The 19027-nt window shown below is 52.4% G+C and overlaps 1 protein-coding gene across 6 annotated transcripts in view; it reads right to left on the minus strand.

Moving 5' to 3' along the window:
- Positions 1–19027, minus strand: part of ESRRB (estrogen related receptor beta) — a 156355-nt gene that overhangs the window by 35549 nt on the left and 101779 nt on the right. For all 6 annotated transcript variants that reach the window (XM_074365205.1, XM_045511350.2, XM_045511348.2 and 3 more), the window contains 2 exons: positions 13185–13594; positions 285–401 (listed from right to left, as the gene is read on the minus strand). In XM_074365205.1, the coding sequence (XP_074221306.1) occupies positions 285–401; positions 13185–13581 (514 nt within the window). In that variant the 5' untranslated portion in view covers positions 13582–13594. The remainder of the gene's footprint in view (positions 1–284; positions 402–13184; positions 13595–19027) is intronic.

Genomic DNA, 19027 nt, shown 5'->3' on the forward strand with positions numbered 1-19027 from the left:
AATGCCCTCCTGAGGGCGTGGAGAACTATGTGGGGGCTGGAGGCTGTATACCTGCTTGCAGGGTGTGTGAGATGGGTGCCCCGGGGACGGGGCCTCCACCTGGGCTGCACAGAGAGTCTGGTAGGGTCTGAGGACCCCACAGACCCCTGTGCTTGTGCCCTGCCCTGGGAGAAGGTCCACAGCTTGCTGGCATCTCCCAGGGATCTGAGACTCTCCTTGGGAAGAAGAGCCTCGCCAGGACCCAGCCTGGGTTCCGCCTTGCGCGGCTAAGCGGGGCCTCTTACCTTCCTTCAGCATCCCCACTTTGAGGCATTTCATGAAGCGGCAGGCCTGGCAGGACTTGCGCCTCCGTTTCGTGATCTCACACTCGTTGGTGGCCGGGCAGCTGTATTCAATGTTCCCTGTAACCAGACACAGAAGGGTTGCCAGGTGCTGTCCAGGGCCCCCACCCACTGGCCAGAGGCTGGATGGGAACTAGCCAGCTGGACGACTACTTCCCCAGCCCCGAGGTTCCCACAGGGCAGTGGTTCTCAAAGTACAAGGTGCTCCGAGGTGCTCAGAGTGTTTCCATCTCTCTTACATATAGAGTCCAGTGCCAGGGTCAGGTGGGCCAGGCAGCCACAGTTTTGAAGCCATCACTGAACTGGGACATCAAATTTCACTGAGCTGGCATTTTATCCCAGTGCTGACCAGAACCTCAGTGTGGCCCATGGGCCCTCTGCCTGCAGCTGGGGCCCCAGCTCATGGGAAAAGCCTATAGGCAACTCTGAGCCCACAGGGACCAGGGCCTGCCTCCCACATCCCACAGCAGAGGCCCAGGCCACCCAGCTTTGCTGACCTTGAGAAAATCTTTCCTACCACTGAGCAGTTTCCTCATCTTCAAAACATGATATCTACTAAATGAAGGATTAAGCAAGATCATGTATTTAAAACTGCTTTAAATATTGTAAAGCCCTATCAGTGTGAACTGGTTCATTGCTGCAGAGGGACTATGTGATTCGTTTTCCATGTCACCCCTTAAACGGGTGATAATAACGGCTTCCATGAACCTGACGCCAGTGGGCTGTGGGCACCATGAGGGCAAGAGTGTGTGCTGTTCACCACAAAATCTCTGTCGCCCTGAGGTCAGCCCCTGCCACACAGAGGCGTGCAAGGCAAACCTGCTGAATGGATAATCTACTGAATCTCATAGCAATTCCATGAAGTAGGTATACTACCGTCCCCATTTTACAGATGAGAAGCCTGAGGTTTACAGACGGGTTACAAGCAATGTAACTGTACAGGTCTTATGTAGCTTGACCTTCAAATGCTCTGGGGAGGCCGCTGCCTTTTTTCGGTGTCTCTTCCTGAGAAGGCTGACAGGGTGGTGGGGACAGGCCCCAGCTGCCTGCCTACTGTAGGGGCCTCAGTCCTGTGCATTCTTAGCTGCCTAAACTCATGTTGCAAATGTGCACTGTGCATCTATCACATGCCTGGAGGCCAAAGGAAAGGCAATGGGAGGGGAAGAGGGAGTAGAACTGGTGATGCTGGAGGAAGGGGAGGCAATAGGAAGATGCAAGTGCAGGACAGTGGACCACAGTGCTGTCTTGTTTTTATTTTGTCTCCTCTGCCGCCATCCCAGTCAGTGTGGTGGGACTGAATCTGTGGTTTTCCGAGAACAGACTCCAAACTAGTACGAGCCTTCCATCCCCACTCCGACCCGGGTCCCCACCTCCTTAGGGGGCAGGTAGAAGTGACAGCCCAGCATGCTGCCTGCCCGGATTACCCACCTTGGCCCAGCTCACCCAGCTAGGACGCTGCCTGGTACAGAGCAGCCTCTGAAAGGCCACTCCCAACCCAGGGACAAGGCTCAAAGGGGCAGCTTCAGGCTTGCCTGTCCTCAGGATCTCCCCACATCACCCGTCCACCTTAGCAATAATAATGGCCACCTTTATTGTACACCAACTATGTGCATGATCTGCCTCAGCTCTCCCAATCCTCTGGGACTCACCAGTGCCCCATTTCACAGACCAAGAAACCGAGATTCGAGGAGCTGAGGTGAGTTACCCAAGGCCACAGAGAGCCCCTGTGCCACCCCTGCACCCCGACAAGGAGCTGGGGGACAGCTTGTGCTAACCCAGAAAATGAGGTGTCTAGAGGAAGGGGAGGAGGGGCTGTTCTCAGGTGTCCCTGAGCCTCAGCCTCCCCGGGTGGCATTTGGAAACCACCTACCATTGGATTTTCTGAGAACAAGCATGAACCAGGTTCCACTACTGATGAAGTGCTTAGAAGTGATGAAATTATGGAGCCCCAATTACACGGTGCCTAATTGTACTGAGTACTCACGACAGCTCAGTGAGTATTCTGATCCTCGTTTTGTGCTGGTGAGAAAACTGAGGCTCACAGAGGTTGATTTGCCTGGGGTACCTCACAGATACCTCCCTCCCTCTCTCCCTCTCTCCCTCTCTCTCTGAAGTCCAGCCAGCAGCACCTTTCTGCAGGGACCGGGGCTGGAGGTCATCCTTTGTGCTGTAGGAAGGAAGTAAGAGAAAGGGGAAGGAATAAACATTCTGTGAGCCCCTACCTCTAGTATCTAACTCTAACCATTTCTTAGGTCACTCTGGCTCATGTGACTTCTCGGGAAATAATTTCAGTATTCACATAAGTGTGGTAAAATTAAAAAGAGAAGCAGAGAGGAAACCCCATACATCAACGAATTCATCCAGGTCCATCCTGGCTTGGAAGGCTCTGGAGAATTTGGCCCTGGCTCCTATCCCACCCACCCCCCACCCCCACCCCAGCCTCAACATCCCCATTGTCTGCATAATTATCAGTTCCTGGAACTCAGCGCTACCTCCTGGGCTCCCAGGCTTTTGCTGCTTAGAATAAGCACACTCTGCTCCCTCTACCTCCTTGCCGCACCTCCAGATCCCCCTGGGGAAGGTGCTCCTTCTCTCCATCACCTGTGTTGTAACTGTCTGTCTCCTGCTCCCAGACCAGCTCCTCTCCGCAGTCCCAGGGCCTGGCACACGGCAGGTGCTCAGTGCACACTGAGAGCTAACAGCTGTGGTCCTACTTCTCATGTACTGAATCTTTAATTTTCTCAGCAGCGCTGGAGGGAACAGCTTCCTCTCCACCTTACAGATAAGAAAGCGGAGCCAAGTCTAGGACCAGGCAGAGCAAGGACTTGAACCCAGGTGGTCCGGTTCTGTTCTGCATGACTGGGCCATGAGCTCACAGGGGCCTTCTGGCATGGGAATTCGGGCTGCCTTGAGATACCGCTTGCAGGCGGCTAACCCTTCACGCTCACTGGTCTCAGCCCCTCGGCCAGCCTGCCAATCCCTTGAAGGATGGATCCCAGATTTCGCAGGGTTGTCGCCCCAGCAAGGGGTCACTGTCTGTTGGTTTGGCGTTGGTGCTCTCCCAGGACAAGAGACCGAGCATTAACAAGAACCTAGGGATGTTCTTGACCCTTTGTGTGTGTGTGTGTGTGTGTGTGTGAGAGAGAGAGAGAGAGAGATCTAATTTTATTTATTTATTTTTGTTCCTTTCAATTTGTTTTATGGCCCCAGCGGCTGGCTGCCAGCAAAGCCAGGCTGGTGGCCTTGCCTTGTAATTTTTGTAAGTGCCTCCTTGATAAAGTGATGAGATTAATTCATCAGAATTCCTGTGGTCTCTGGAGGGCAGTCTAGGAGAGCGCAGGAGCAGGGATGGGTGTCTGTGGTATGCGCGCATGCACGTGCACGCACGCATACACACACACACTTATACACACACATTCTCACCAGCAGAGTGGCAGGGTTGGGGCTGGGCTCTCACAGGACAGGGACACAGCCAACTACTAGCGCAAATTCAGAGTTCTAACCTGGGAGTGTGCCTAGTACAGACATATACAGACTCTACCTCAAGCAAGTCACCCAAATTCTCTGGGCCCCAGTTTCCACATCTGTAAAATGGGCACAGTATGTTTCCATCTCATAAAGTCCTGTAGACTCAGTGACAGAAAGCACATAAAAGGCTTAGTGAAGTGCACGCACTGGGTAGTAAGCAATCAAAGTGATCATGCTGATTTTTGCATCCAAACAGAGCTTCCAGGGCTCATATAGCCAAAAGACTCCGGGATAGGTCATTTCTAGGTGTCAGACCTGAGGCTAGCCACCCATTCTGCCTTTTAAGAACATTAAGATCAGGGTCCCATAGAGAGACCTCAGAGCTGATGCTGCGTGTGGCTGTGGGAGGGAGCGAGGAATGACCCAGTTTCAGTGTGACCTCGAGGTGGAGGGGAAATCCCCACCACCAACTCTCTTTGATCCTCTGCCCCAGGAAGGAAAGCCCAGGGGCGTCCCCATCAGCTGTCCTTGAACAGCTGCAGGGAAGCGGGCAGTCCTCTCCCTGGAGCTCAGGGATAGGGGCTGCAGAGCTAACAGGGCTCTTGAGGAATTTACGGGCTCAGAGGCCGTGGGCTAACATCAGAGCCCAAATGGCCACCGTTTTCAGCTCTGAAGTGATAGGGCTGGGCTGGTAGTCACTTGGTTTCACTCCCTTATTTATCTCACTCCAGAGACTATCCCTTTCATCTCTGTGTGGTCCACTGTCCACCCTTCCCTCCTCCCTACCCTCCAGCTGATGATCTCATTTGTGCCACTGGCTTCAGCTCACGTAACTAGCAAGGACGGGTAGCAAGATGCACTGTCTGTGCTTCAAACCCTTATACCCACCTGCCTCCTGAATATTCCTGCCTGGAATTCCCTTGGGTTCCTCACACATCCTCCAGCTGAACCCGTTCTTACCCAGACTCTCTCTTACTGTGGTCCTTGCCTCAGCAAAGCCATCACTAAGCCAGCTGCCACCTAGGTGAGAAACTGAGGTGGTACTCTGGATTCTTCCCTCTCCTTTACTTCTAAGGTCCTTCATCTTACTTCTCTGACATTTACTGCCTCCATCCCCTTCTGCCACAGCTATTTCCCACGCCCATCTTCTCTTGCCTCACCTCTAATGTACCTGCCTCCTCTCGTCCCCACTGCCCTTTCTGGTCACTCTACCCTCCATGCTGTCCCCGGAGGGATGTTAATAACTTTCCTATGCTAAATGCCTCCATGGACCTCTCGCTCATCAAGCACACGGAACACATGTCTGCATGCCTTCCTGAGAGCCTGGTAAAGGCCAGCGCGGGAGTGGGAACTGTTACAGAAGAATGCAGGAAGTCCAAACCAAAGTACCCAAAGAGGGGATTCCAGATATGAAATAAGCAGTTTGTACTGCAGAACCTCAAAAAGCCTCAGGCGCTGAAGACACAGCAGAAGACGGAGTGAGGTACGGGACTGAAAGCGGGAATTTGCTGGAAGTCTGTATTTAAGGAGTACTTAGCTGCCACTCCATGTGGCCACCAAGGATCTCCCCGCATCCTGCACAAGAGAAGCCAACTTAATGTCTGGAGATTATATGCAGGTGAAGTCAGGACTTAGGGACCCCAGGCTCAGCAGAGGGCAGAAGGGAAGCAGAAGCTGAAAAGAAGATGACTGAATCCTGCACACTGAACAGTGAGACTGCCCAGCCTCACTCCCCCAGCCCACTCTCAGAATTCTAGCAGCCAGATGTACACTCCACCCCCTCACACCCACCCTCCACCCCCCACTCCACCAGCCTGAAGATAGGAATTCATAGTGTTCTTCTCTGGAAAAACAAACAGCATCAGAGGAAAGACCAGCAGATAAAGATAAGCCAAAGGAAAGCTCCTTCTACGCTTTTTAGCCCTGTTTGCATCTAAGACAGCCAAGGATTACCGATATGTTTATGAAAAGCCTTCAATGTAAAAACCAAAACAAACGGGGGAAGTGTGTGGGAAGAAACCAGAACAGAGCAGCTTTCCCTGGAACAGGCTTTCCTGGAGGACCTATTAAATCAGATTGCTGGGCCCCACCCGCCAGGACCTCAGAGTCTGCAGGTCTGAAATTTGCATGTCTAACCAGCTCCCTAGTGAAGCTTGTGCTGTGGTCTGGGGACCACATTTTGAGAACCACTGCCCTAGAAGATCTCATTGGACCGAAAACCCTTCTTGGATTCCACTAGGTTTAGCCTCGTATTTCCAACTGTCCAGGGTAAGGCCTGTGAACTGATCAAACTCAGCATGTCTCAGATTTCATCCATTATCCCAACCCCTCTTCCTTGCCTGCCCCTCTTCCACCAGCCAAATTCTTCTTTCTAGGTTTCTTTCCCTCTAATGGCCTCACCATTGCTTAGTAGGCTAACTTAGAAATCCAGGAGCCAGTCTCATGATCCAGTCACTATTCTTTTTATACTGAATCTACTTTCAAAATCCTAACCTCTCCTTTTAACCCTTCTGCCGCTGCCCTGGTTTGGATGCTTCCAAATGGACTGTTAACTAGATCTCTTAACTGGACTGTTAAAATCACCTAACTGGTCTGCCTGACCCTAGACTCTCCCACTTCAGTGATAGGAAAGATGGTCTGGAAGTGGGAGATTATCTTGCTAAAAGGAGATCTGATTAATTGTCTGCTCAAAAATCTTCAATGGCTTCCTGTTGCCAAGCATAAATAACAAATAACAATTACTATTTATTTAATGGTTATCATATGCCAGGCACTAAGCTCAACACTTTACATGCATGTCTCATTTAATTTCTGCAAGAACATTCTAGGAGCTGGAACTATTTATCAGCCCCATTAGTCCCATTTTATTGACAAGGAAATTAAGGTCCAGAGAAACTAAGTAACTTGCTCAAGTTGACACAACTAAGAAATTATAATGTTGGGATTCTAAACCAGGTGAAACAGCTGAGAGGGAGTTATTACACTCCATTCTTCCTTAACACGGCCTGTGACGCCCTTTGACATCCGGTCCCATGCTCTGTTCCAGCCCGTCACCTACCACTGGCCCCACTTCCTGAGCAGAGCACACTCAACTCCTGTGGGCCTGTTCCTGCTGTTCTTTCTGCGAGGCATGTTCACTTTTCACCCCTGCTTAAATGTCCCTTCCTCTGGGAAGCCCTCCCTGGTCTGTCCGGCTCTGTGTCTCACCTGACTTGCACCCCGCCTGTGCCTCTGGAAAGAGGAACTGTGCTTTGTTCTTCCTCTCACTCCCCCAGTGCCCTGCAGACAGCAATGCTTTGTGGGTTTCATTGACTCTTTTTGTACCGATGAGGAAACTGAGGCCACAGGACTCCAGGCCCTGCTCAAGGTCAGCTGGCTGGTGAGTGGCAGGGCTGAACAGCACCCCACTCCCGGCTCCCACATACTCCTGGCTTTGTCTCTGCACCCCATCATAGTCTCTGTCCCCTAGGATTGCCTGCCTCATTCTCCAGGACAAAAGGCCTGGAGGCGGTCCAAGGCAGGATAACCCATCAATCACCCCTCCCCTGTCCCCTCTCCGCAGGGAGTTTCCTTCCGAGCCTGCATCTGGGCCCCAAGTGAACAGAGGAAGCTCAGTGCCAGGGCCTCTTTCTTGCTTGTTCCTCCTCATCTTAAGGAGCTGCTCAAGGGGCCTCCCAGCCACCTGCAAAGTTGTCCACGTGCCCTGGGAGCAAAGGGAGGGGTACCAGGTGGTCTCACCCTCCTCACCACTCCTCAGGGCCACGCAGCATGTGGTGTCAGTGGCTTCATGCACCCAGAAGAGAATCCAAACGCGGCACTCACTGTGACCCGAGGCTTCGTCAGCCTCTCAGCCCCATCCCCGTCCCTCTGCCCCCACTCACTCACAGCAGCCACACTGGCCCTCCTTCTGGTCCTCAAACAGAGCTGCTGTTTTCTCTGCCTGGAATGCTGGTCCCAGGACTCCCTCCTGTGTTTCACCTTCCTCAAAAGTCACCTTTTTAGCACGGCCTTACCGAATCCTCAGACTAAATTAGACCCTCTCTCTCATCACCTGCGGTCTCATCATTGGCTTTTCTCTTTCACAGCTCTCGTCTGGGTCTGACATGATGCTTCTTTACTTAGTAACGTATTCCTTGTCTGCGTCACCTCCTAGAATGCGAGCCCGCAGCCTAGGGCCCCTTGCTTTGTCTTCAGCTCCCGGCACAGTGGTTGGGACTCAGTAAAGTTGCACCAAGGAACTGAACAATTGCTTCATAAGCTCCGATGGAAGGCAGTCTCCCCCAAACCTCGTCCTTTATAAAAGAGGAAGTTGCTCAATATTTGCGCCTCTGGGAGGTCTCACGTTAGAGGCACCGTGCCAGTCACTTCACATCGAACAGCCACTGGGAAGACCCATCGCCCTGAGAAGACTCCAAGCAAGGCTAGTCATTTGACTGAACCAGTAACAAAGGGGGAAAGACATGTAACACAAAGTTAGTTATCCCCAGGAAGATGGCTCGCAATAACAGACATTGAGAGTCAAAAGCAGTATAGTGCTGGTGTGCTGTGGGAACCATGACTGCAAATCGACGCAACTGAAAAAGAACTATCCTGATGGTCTAGGAAGTGTACTCAGGGCTCAAAACAGGATTTTGAGGAATAGCAGTACATGCACACTCATAAAATCTCACGTAACTGACAGTGTGTTCTGAGATACTGCACCTAATGGCTCACACAGTAGCCCTAGAGAAGGCAAGGTCTCTTTTATCAAAGAGTCATGTGAAACATTTGCTAAACCTTGCCTCCCAAAACGTGAGCAAAAGTTTTTCTAAAAATAATGCAAGTGTTATCTGTGGGCCTGGAGAAGCTTTACAAGAGCATCCAGGAGGGGCCATACCTCTGCCAACTTGAAGTGCCAGCTAACTTGAGACCTTGAGACCAAATGGACACAAGAGGGACCTGGAGGTTGGGGGAGGAGGAGCAAAGAGAAGACGCTGTGCAAAGTCTAGAAATTGAAAGTAGACAGGTTCTGGGAACTGGAAACTAGCGCCATCAGGCTGACCTCCAGGCTGCAAGAGGTGGCAAGGTCAATGTGGGGAAATCCCAGGGGACATCCTCAGTCAGGGCGGAGCTTCAACTTTACCCACAAGCAAGATACAAGAGTGACACATTCAGGTGTGTGTTCAGAATGGGAAGGAGTGAGCCTGGCAGCGGGGAGACCAGTCTGAAATGTGCTCTAATCAGAGGTCAGTGGTGGCCTGAACTGAACCAGGGGGCATGTAGAGAAGCTGTTAGCTCAGGAAATAAGGAGAAGGGAGGATGAACAGGATGCAGCTGTGGGGATGTTGGTTTGGCAAGGGGGTGGGCGCTGTCAGCAGGAAGCAGAGTAAAGAATGAGACCCAGGTTTCTGGCTTGAAAACACTGCAGGCACCAAATCGGGATACAAGGAGACATGTTTGAAGACAGCAGACAGAGCTTCTGTTTAAGACTCGTTGCATTTGGGGTGCTTCTGGGACATCCAAGTGGAAATGTTCATTAGGTGCTAAAGGCCCTGGAGCTCAGAGGAGCGGCCGAGGGCAGGAGTGCTGAACTGGGATTTGCCCTGATTCCAGAGGCAGCTGAAGCCATGGGCAGGAGAAGACATCGAGCATGTGAGGTGGGTCAAGAACTGAGAGGAGGAGAAAGGGTGATCCGGGAAGCTGGAGATTGGAGGGATTTTCTTTTGTAGACTGGAGATACTAGCAGCATTTACATGCGGTGGAAAGGAGACAGTGGAGAGTGAGAAGATAAAAGAGAGGAGATAGTGAGGAAAGGACACTCTCTGGGGACGGAGAAGGGATGGATTCCAAGCCTGAGAAGAGTTGAGCCCGGGGTGGGACACCACTTCCATCAGGAGTGGTAGCAGTGAAGATCTGTGCCACCAATGAGTAAGAGATGCTGCGGATGTGCGAGGGTGGGTAGGTGTGGGGGCAACAAGCTGAGGGAGTTCCCATCTGAGGGCTTCCAGTTTCCCAGTGGGTCAGGAGGCGGGGTTGTTGCTGAGAGTGAGAGACAGAGTGATCGGGTCAGGGTTTGGGGTTACACCTTGGCAAAGACCCCCAGGTGGCTCCGCAAAAGGATCCCTCATCACTGCAGCCTTCACGACAAAGGTTTTCATCACTGTGGGTCAGTATCATGGTCCAGAAGCTAGCACTCTGCCCTATGATCCAGAAGCCTGACTGTGCCAGCCACAGAGAGGGGCGCCGTCTCTCAGGGGCTGACTCACATTGCCCCAGTTCACAAACCGGATGTATAAGCCAACACACTCAAAGATGAGGAGAAGTTGATCAGCCCAGCCAGCATTCTGCCTAACCAGCAAGTTCCCTCCAAGCAGAACTACAGGTCTTTGATCATAATCAGAAAGATGCTAATCAGACCTATTGGAAGTTTAATCCTATCAGGCTGTCCCCAGGCGGACTCCTCTCCTAAGGGTGGGGCCTTTGCCGAAAGTCTGTCTTCTCTTTCTATGCCTCCAGGGCTGATCCATCCACTTGTGATGGGCTTTTTTTTCTTCTTTAGATACAGTAAATTTTTATGAATTTATATATATATAATTATATAAATTTAGATACTAGTAAATTCACTCAGGTTGAAGTTTATCTCCTTTGCCAGGGAGCATTTCTGTCCCCTCAGGACTGTGCCTTTTTGTTTACCTCCGAGCTCACCTACTCTGGGCGAGTGACACCACACCCCCCAGCACCGACAGAGCATAGAACTGGGCAGACAAAGTTGTCACGAACACTTATGGGTGCTCCTAGGCATTGATTATAAGCCCTGCAGGGGCCGGGGGGTGGCATCTCCCTTGTTCAATGCTGAAGTGCACGGTGTGCAAGTTGTTCCTAGGAAAGGTCAGAAAAGTGTAAATGCCTTATGCTTTGTGGCCACGTCTGCCAACGACTCAACCAAAGCATTAAGCCGAAGATTTGATAAAATAACCAGAGCTATCCATCAGCCCTAGAGTTCCCTTTCCCCTGTTCCAGATAGGAACCTTTTTCTGGTGGCGAATGAGTAACTCTTCTGGAGACAAAGGAGCCTAAATGCTGCTGTTTGCCTTTTGACTTCTAGGAAGAGATCTTTATCCTATTCAAGGTAGCAAATCATTAAGACTATTTACAGATTCTTCCTGTGGGGCTCTTGACTCGCTGAGGATGTTCTCGGCACCCAGGCCTCTGTCAAGGGTGTGGTAGTGTTCCTGAGTCTACAGCAGCCTCTGCTTTCAGAAAATTTGATCCAGAACTCTCCAGCACATTTAAGAATGTGGAGAGAAGAAAATGTAATTATCTCCTAAGAAGCCAATTTTTCAAAAACTGACCTCTAAGGGTCTAACATAGTGGCCATCTTACCAAGATTACTTTCCAATCTGGGATGAAAAACACTGCTATTTCAGTAACTGAAATGGGTTTAGATATCTCATGTTTGTCAAATATCCAATAATATTGACTGGCTATCAGATTAGAAGTTTTCGACCCTGGCTGAGGCAGAAGACTTAGAATTACTTTCAGTGCTTTTCAAATCTAGAGAGTCAACAGCCTCCTCTCAGACTGTGGATTGCGAACCTGACGGGGACCAGGATGTGTTCATTCACTGTGTTCAAGGCTAGCACAGTGCCTGATGTAAGAGTGCTTCAGAAATATCTGCTGAGAGAAGTTGGTATCATGACTCCTTTTGGGAAAGTTACAGGGAACAGGGACCTGGGGTTTTAGGAAAACTTACTTTCTATTGTTTAATTCTTTTGCACTGTTTGAATTTGTATCACACTTACATACTGTTTTAAAGGTTCATTTAATAAATATTATGTACAACCAAAATAGCTAAAATAATTTAAATCCTGTCAAGTCATAATAATTATACTGTTTCATTGAAATGTATGTAATTACAAAAAGCCTGCTCTGTAAGAGAAACCAAACTATGTCTGCTGTCTGAGTAATCCTATTTCTTAAGTGATACTGTGAAAATGAAAATAATAGTTGCAAATATTGATTTAGCGCTTACTAAGTGCTAGGCAACTTACATGAGTGCTTTACATATATGAACGCACTTAATTCTGTTTTCACAGCCCTATGTGAGGTAGAAAAGACAGCATCTCTCCTGACCCAGGCGCAAAGTGAAGCAGAAACTGAGGCTGCCTGCCCAAGGGCCCTGAGCTGTAAGGGAAGGGAAGGAGCTGTCTGACCCGGGAGCCCGCTGGGTGGTTAGACACCACAATATCTCAACTGGAAACCTGGCCAATCCTAGTGCCCTCGATTACTTCAATATATACATTGTCACAAGAAATTTAAACAAATATTCATTGAATGAACAAACTCAGAATCACCCCAGGGGAGCTCAGACTGCCTCTTCCAAAAGTGAAATAGAGGACTGGGGACAGAAGGGCCCACCCGACAGCCAGGCTGGGCCAGGGGCAGGACAGGGCAGGTGCCCTGGATTTTCTGCAGTCTGGTTTGCGGTTTCAGTGATCGCGGATGGCATGGGCTCATCTCAGTGACTTCCACGAGCAGAGGGCGGTGTGTCCATCCTAGCATCAGACTGGCATTTAGAAGGTGCTCACGGATGACGCGTCGGAATGCAGAAGCAAGCACGCTCCCCGTGGCCCACTGTAGTGGGAATCTCAGCTGCCGTGGCCGGCTGTTCCTCCGTGCTAGGCCCTGTGCCATGAACTTGATGACAGCCTTGGGAGGGTGGACCCACCCTTCTCCCCAGTTTACCTAGCACTGACTTCACAGAGTGCACTGTGGGGGCTCTTGGCCACCTTCATCCGAGTTGGTACCCATGAAAAGAGGCAGCCACTCCATGGCCATCAAAACATGACTCAGCTGATATGCAGATGCATTGTCAAAAGCCCCAGAAGACTGGCCATATGGGGATGCGACAGTGAGCGGGGGAAATTTCCCTTGCTCTGTGGCCCTGACTCTTTTACAACAAGGAAAATATTCATGCTCAACTTGTGCAATTAAAAATTACGATGAAAACAAAATGAGAGCCCTGTTAGAGTTCAAGAAGCCTGGCATGGCAGGGCCAAGAGAGCTAACTTGTTTCCCCCAAATCTGCTTTGTAGGGACACACATTTGACAGTGTTCCCTATCTGAGTGTGAGGCACACCTGTGCTAAGGCATCTGTGTGGCTTTTCTTGGGGTTTTCTGGGGTGCCCTGTGGGGGTGTGCACCATTTCAACCACAGTCTGGGAGTTGGAGCCCTGGTCCAGAATCCCAGAGTGAGAAACCCTGGGAGTCAGTTAAAAGGGAGCCTCTAAAACCTCTGCTCCAGCGGCGCCCAGACCCGAGCTGGCAGCTGGCGGGGATCACCCCGTTTCCCACTGGACCCGAACCCCGCCCAGGCCCGGCCCTGCTGCCACACACCTTGGATGGTCCTTTTGAAGAAAGCCTTGCACGCCTCACAGGAGGCCACGCCGTAGTGGTAGCCAGAGGCGATGTCCCCGCACACGAGACACAGGCGCTTGGGGATGGCGTTGAGCATGTACTCGCACTTGATGGCCGAATCCTCCATGATGCCACTGGCACAATCCTCGTAGCCCTTGCGACATGGGGTGCCTCCCAGCCCGGCGCCAGCGAACATGGGCGGCGAGTCCAGACCGTTGGCGTGGGCGCCCAGGGCCAGGCCAAAGCCGCCGCTGGCGTCGGACGAGCCGCTGGGGCTGTGGTGGCTGAGGGCATCGATGCCCGAGGACGGGCTGGACGGCTCTGTCTTGATGAAGGAGCCACAGCTGGAGCCCAGGTGCCGGTCGTCAGCGGACATTCTGTTCAGCAGCCTGGGGACACAGAGCGCAGAAGAGTCAGTCAGCTCGGATGGAGGAGGGTGCGGTGGGTGTGACACCATCCCCAGGAATTAGCTTCAGGCTTTGGGCACCAGGTGGGTGGGGTGGCTGGGAGGGGCCAAGGCTAAGGCATTGGTGAGATAAAATGTTGGCTGAGAAGGTCAATGGGTCTGAAAAATGGCACAGCCCAGAGCAATTTTCTGGCATTACCCCTCCAGAACCTGAGTCCTCAAAGAACTATGTTTGATCAATAAACTGCAGCTGAGGCACCCCAACCCTTTGCATGTTGCTGGTCTGAGGGGGACAAAAAGTGGCAACAAGTCAACCAAAATATTGGCCAACCTTCCCACACAGTAGTACATTTGAGTACCCATGGGTACCAGCCCCTGGGCCAGACACCCTCAGGACAATGATCTGATAACCCTGGTCTGGACTCACTGGGGCAGCAGGTAAACCCAACCTTGGAGCGTCCCCGGAGATGCCACCATCATGGAGGTTGGGATGAGCGATACCAAGTCATCTGGCCCGGACAAGAGGCAGGGCTTGTGGCCAGGGCATCAGCCAAACTGATTACCTCCTGGGTTCTGCCTCTGGCCCAGGGCACATCTGGAGGGTGGCTCCCAGGCCTCCTCTCTCATTCTCCTTCCTAGTCCCTGCTCAGGCTGGCCTCCCCCTCAAGAGGCTGTGCCTGCATCATGCAACACGAGGGAGCCTTCCAACCCCAACTCCGAGCATCCCCCTAACCTTAAGTTTCAACCTCTAAGTTCCCTGGCCTCACCTGTAGGGTCAAGGGAAGCAGGATCACCACAGAAGGTCATACAATATTTCCCATCATGAAAGCCCCTCCTCCCAGAACCGTGCAGGGTGGGTGAGAAGGCAGGCGAGGTGGGACCCTCCCACATCCCAGTTCCCAGGACGTGGGGAGGGGCTCCTCTCCCTCATAAGCAAGAAGAGCAAAGGGCAGAAAGATGAAGGTGCCTTCAGGGAACCCAGCTGAAGCCCTCACTCAAGAGCTCTGGGCCAGCCAGGACCTGGTGTTGGGAGTCTGGGGCAGGGTCCATCTGTCCTTGTCTTGGCCTGGCCACGTGGAGATAAAAAAGAAGCCAAGGCTGAGGCCTGCAAAGCAGGTGAAAGAAGAGGGAAATCTCCTGGAGAACGAAAAGGGCTGGAGAGGGTGGCAGTATAGCCCCACTTGTGGAAAGATGACCCCAGGTTGGGAGGGAGAGACGGAGGGAGGGTCCCAGGGCTGGAGGGCTCACTGGGGGAGCATCCATGGTCCTACCTCCAGTGATGCTCAGAGGTAGCCTCTGTTTTCTGAGCACTCCTTGAGGAAAGGGTTGGTCACCGTACAGGGAAGGGGCTATCTTATCACATCCACAAAGCCCACCCTTACAACACAGCCTTGGCCACACACCTACGCCACCAAAGGCCAGAAATCTTATGATGGGGAGGGGCCTCCACTGTCCCTGGTCCCTAATACACCTCCCAGGGGTTGTCCCATCCATCTATCCTTGAACATGTCCAGAGGCAGGGAACTCATTGCCCTAAAGACAGTACTAATCAGAAGCTGGGAGCTGCTTCTGATAAAAAGATAAAAGATACCTATAAGGCTCCTACTGTCAAGCAGTGTATTATCTATGGAATGTGGTGTTTGAAGACAGAGGCTCCTGGGTCTCTCCTGAGTCTTCCGAGACACCTCTCCCACTGGCCCCAAGTTTCCCTTACGTCAGCAGAACGTACCCCATTGAGAGTCTCCTCTGGGCTTTTGTTTTGCTTTGTTTTACATCTCTGGCTGGTGCCCTGTCATGTCCCTGGGCTCCACGTGACCCACAGGTCCCTGGTGTGTCCTCAGGAAACGCCACTGGCCTGGTCAGACACAATATGCACCTGTAGGGTGCCTCCGTGCAGCACCCTTGCATGGGGCCTGCAGGGAGAGGGACCAGGTGCTCTTACATTTGTAATCCCCTCCTGCAGCTGTTTGAGGCTCTGAGGTTCACAGGAACATCCCCGGCCCACGGTGACAAACACTGCTGCCTGAGACTGCTCCCAGATCCCAGCCTTCCAGCCCACCCCTCCCCCGGGCTCGTGAGAGCCCCAGAGATTTCGGGAGCTACACCTGATAAAATCAACAGTAATTACAGCAAGTGCTATTGAGTGAGCACGTATTACATGCTACCCGCTTCAGATCTGCCCCTTGGAAGCAGCTAGGGCCCTGAGGGAAGCAGCTGGGGAGCCGGCCTGAAGGTGGACAGCAGGCCACAAGTTTCCCCACCGTCTTCCCAGCCTCACAGCTCAGCCGGCCCTGAAGGACACCCAGGGCAAGCAGAGGCTTCATCCCCTAAACCTTGGTTTCCCCTCCTGCCCCTCTCCTTGGTTCAGAAGGGCACAGAGCACTCTTTAGCAGGCTGTGCACCCTGTCCAGATCCCTGCCCCGGGGCCCTGGTCAGACTCTAGGACTGAGAAGGAAGCAAACTTGACCCTGGCCTCAAGAGTCCACTCCCCTGCCTGCCATGTCCCTCTGGTCCGGCTTCATACTTTCATTCACTCATTCATTCATATTTGCATTCATTTTCCCTCCAGGAAACCTGCCCCCCGCATCGGGACCTCTGGGACGTCGTTCATATATTCAAAGGCAAAATTTAAAAGAAAGACAGAGGAAAAGAAGTCCAAGGAGAGGGCAGAGAAGAAGTGCCCAGAGGAGCTGGAGAAGAGAAAGAGGGTGAGTGGTGAACTGCAGTGAGGAGAGCCATCGAGAAGGGGGCAAGCAGCTGCAGAGTCAGGGGAAGTCAGAAGGGACAAGTGTGCCCTGCAGTGAGCAGTCAGGAGGTGACTAGTGGCCTTCCCAGAACAGAGTCACGGCACTGAGGGATGGGAGCCACCTGGCAAGGGCTGCGGGAGGTACGGAAGGCAGACAATCCTCTCAAGAAGCTCCACTGAGATGGCATAGGAGGGGGTAGGGGGCCCCTAACATACCTTCAGGCAGCACCAGCCACTTGAACTTGGGGGTGGTGGAGGCAGAGAAGGAATGTTTTTGTTGTTATTGTCAGTAATTATCGGCTTCTTTGATGAGGAGGGGGTGTGCCAAGAAGGTTAGGAATTTAAGAAATTTAAAAATTACTTTCCAGTTTGCCCTGGGCAGTCCTGATCCCATCTACTGACCCAGTATAATTCCCCATCACGCCCTATCTTGCCTGAGAGTAGACAGTGAATTACACGGCGACTCTATGTCACCTGCTCATGGTAAGGAGGGAATCGAGATGGAGAGATTGAAATTATGGAAGATGAATGTCAGCTTTTCTCAGATTCTCGTCTGACCTCCATCAGAGTCCGCCAAGGTGCTTGCAGAACAGGTAGCTTCCTGGACCTGACCACCCCCTCTCCACGCCCCACCCCACCCCAGTCACATTTTGCACATTCATCTCTGCAGGTGGGGCCCACACATCTGCATGTTTGGTGCTGGTTTGTTTGTTTTTAGCCCTCCAGCTGTGACTCTCTGGGGAGTCAAGTTTGAATCCTGTGGGAATAACAGATGCAGTCAGGGGACCTGGTTGGAGTTTACAAGGAATCTGGGTGCCCCTGGAAGAGAATTAGCTGAAGCAGTCAGAGAGGGAGCGAAGGTCTGCTGTGCAGAGGGGAAGTTTGGGGGTGGCCTCGGGGAGAGTTGAGTGAGGCCCCTCACCTCCCTTGCCCCTACCCCATGCAGCCTCTCTCCTCACTCCCTGAAGTGGGAAGTGCAGGGATGAAGGCTGAGGCCACAAGGTCTAGCAAAAGGAAGAAAGTTTGGGACAGCAACTGTGGGAGGAGGAGAGAACAGAAATCAGGGCCGTAAAGGTTTACTAGGCCCTTAACTCTGCAGGGGCAGCAGCGCAGGGGAGCCTGAGTCCTCGGGCAGCTCAGGTCTGAGTTCCTGACCCAGGCACTACTGACACCTGGGCACGTAATTCTCTGTTGTGGGGTGTCCTGTACACTGTGGGACGTTCAGCAGCATCTCTGGCCTCTACCCACTAGAAGGCAGTGGCACCCCCACCCCCAGAAATGACAACCAAATCCTTCTTCAGACACTGCCAGACATTCTGGAGGATGGGGGAAAATCACCCCCCAGGTGAGAACTACAGATTTGGATGTTCAAGGAAGAGGGTGGACAAGGGGCCTGGGAGCTGAGGGTTGGATCAATAGTGTAGTTTGGGGATAGAGGGGAGTGATGTCAGAAAGAGAGAACTGGGAGAAAACGGAGGGGCCAAGATCATAGGGGGTCCAGTGGGCAGAGGCAGAGGTACAGCAGGAGGAAGGGTGGAGACTGCTGGAAGGATGGGAGCTCGGGTCAGGGAAGATCTCAGAGGTGGAGTCCTGATGCTAAGGCCCAGGAGGACGTGGCCACAGGGTGGGTGGCCAGCATGGTGCGTAGGAAGAGCGTGGCCTCCGGATGAGGGGAAGGTGGCTGACACTTGTGCTCTGGGGAGGAGAGAGAGGGTCATGTCGAGTCCATCCTCTGTGCTTGGCTGGGATCCAGTTCCCAACTGGTCGATGACTATTGACTTTACGGGAGGGGACCAATGCCCCATCTGAGCCGCCTTTGAAAGAGCAGAAGTCAGTGGTCGAAGCCCCTTGAGGCATCATTTTCCCTCTGATCCATCTCCTAACGGGAGCGCAGCCAGAGCGGCCCTGGCCTCAATTTCACTACCATCTGATTAATATGCCCCCACCGACCCCCACCCAGGCCCGCCCCTCTCAGCGTCCAATGTGGGGCCCCAGACCCCAGAGATGCCTGACCTCCAGGGGCGACTGAGCTTACTGGGGTGCTCTCTGCCGCTGTCAGACATCACTTTGCTAGACAACAAAGTGAGCTGAAGGTTTTCCTGATACAAAGACCAACAGAATCTTGGAAGTTCTGAGGGAAACACAAACTGTTCAGCTATTTTGTTGCAGACCTCCAGAGGAAGAGAAATTCCAGGATATCAGCAAGAGACCATCATCAATTGTTAAGCTGGAATCCTAGAGATCTATCAGCCTCAAGGCTGCCTGCTGGTGGGCAGGCAGCAGGAGAGAAGCTGGAGGAACAGAAGCTCCCGGGGTGGGGGACAGGGAAGGACCAGCCTGATTGGCCTAGAGCCGGGCTTGCTTTCCTCTGCTGGGTCAAGTCCACCCTGCCACACACAAGGATCTGATCACATGTAGAGGGGCTGCCCTCAGAGCCACCTGTTGGCTCTGTGCCGGGGCCGCCCGGGAAAGGGCAGGAACAAGCCACAGAGTCACATGCCGGTTATGAGCCTGCACTCTGATGACAGATGAGCCAGTTCCTAGTAGCTGTTGACTCTGAGTAAACAGGTCACCTTCTCTAGGCCTCAGGGTCCTCATCTGGAAAATGGGCTCACTCACAGCACCTCCTTCATAAGATTGTTCTGGCTGAGCAAGGGCCCATGCAGGCAA

Source organism: Camelus bactrianus, chromosome 6 (genome assembly GCF_048773025.1).
Source record: "Camelus bactrianus isolate YW-2024 breed Bactrian camel chromosome 6, ASM4877302v1, whole genome shotgun sequence".
NCBI lineage: Eukaryota > Metazoa > Chordata > Mammalia > Artiodactyla > Camelidae > Camelus > Camelus bactrianus.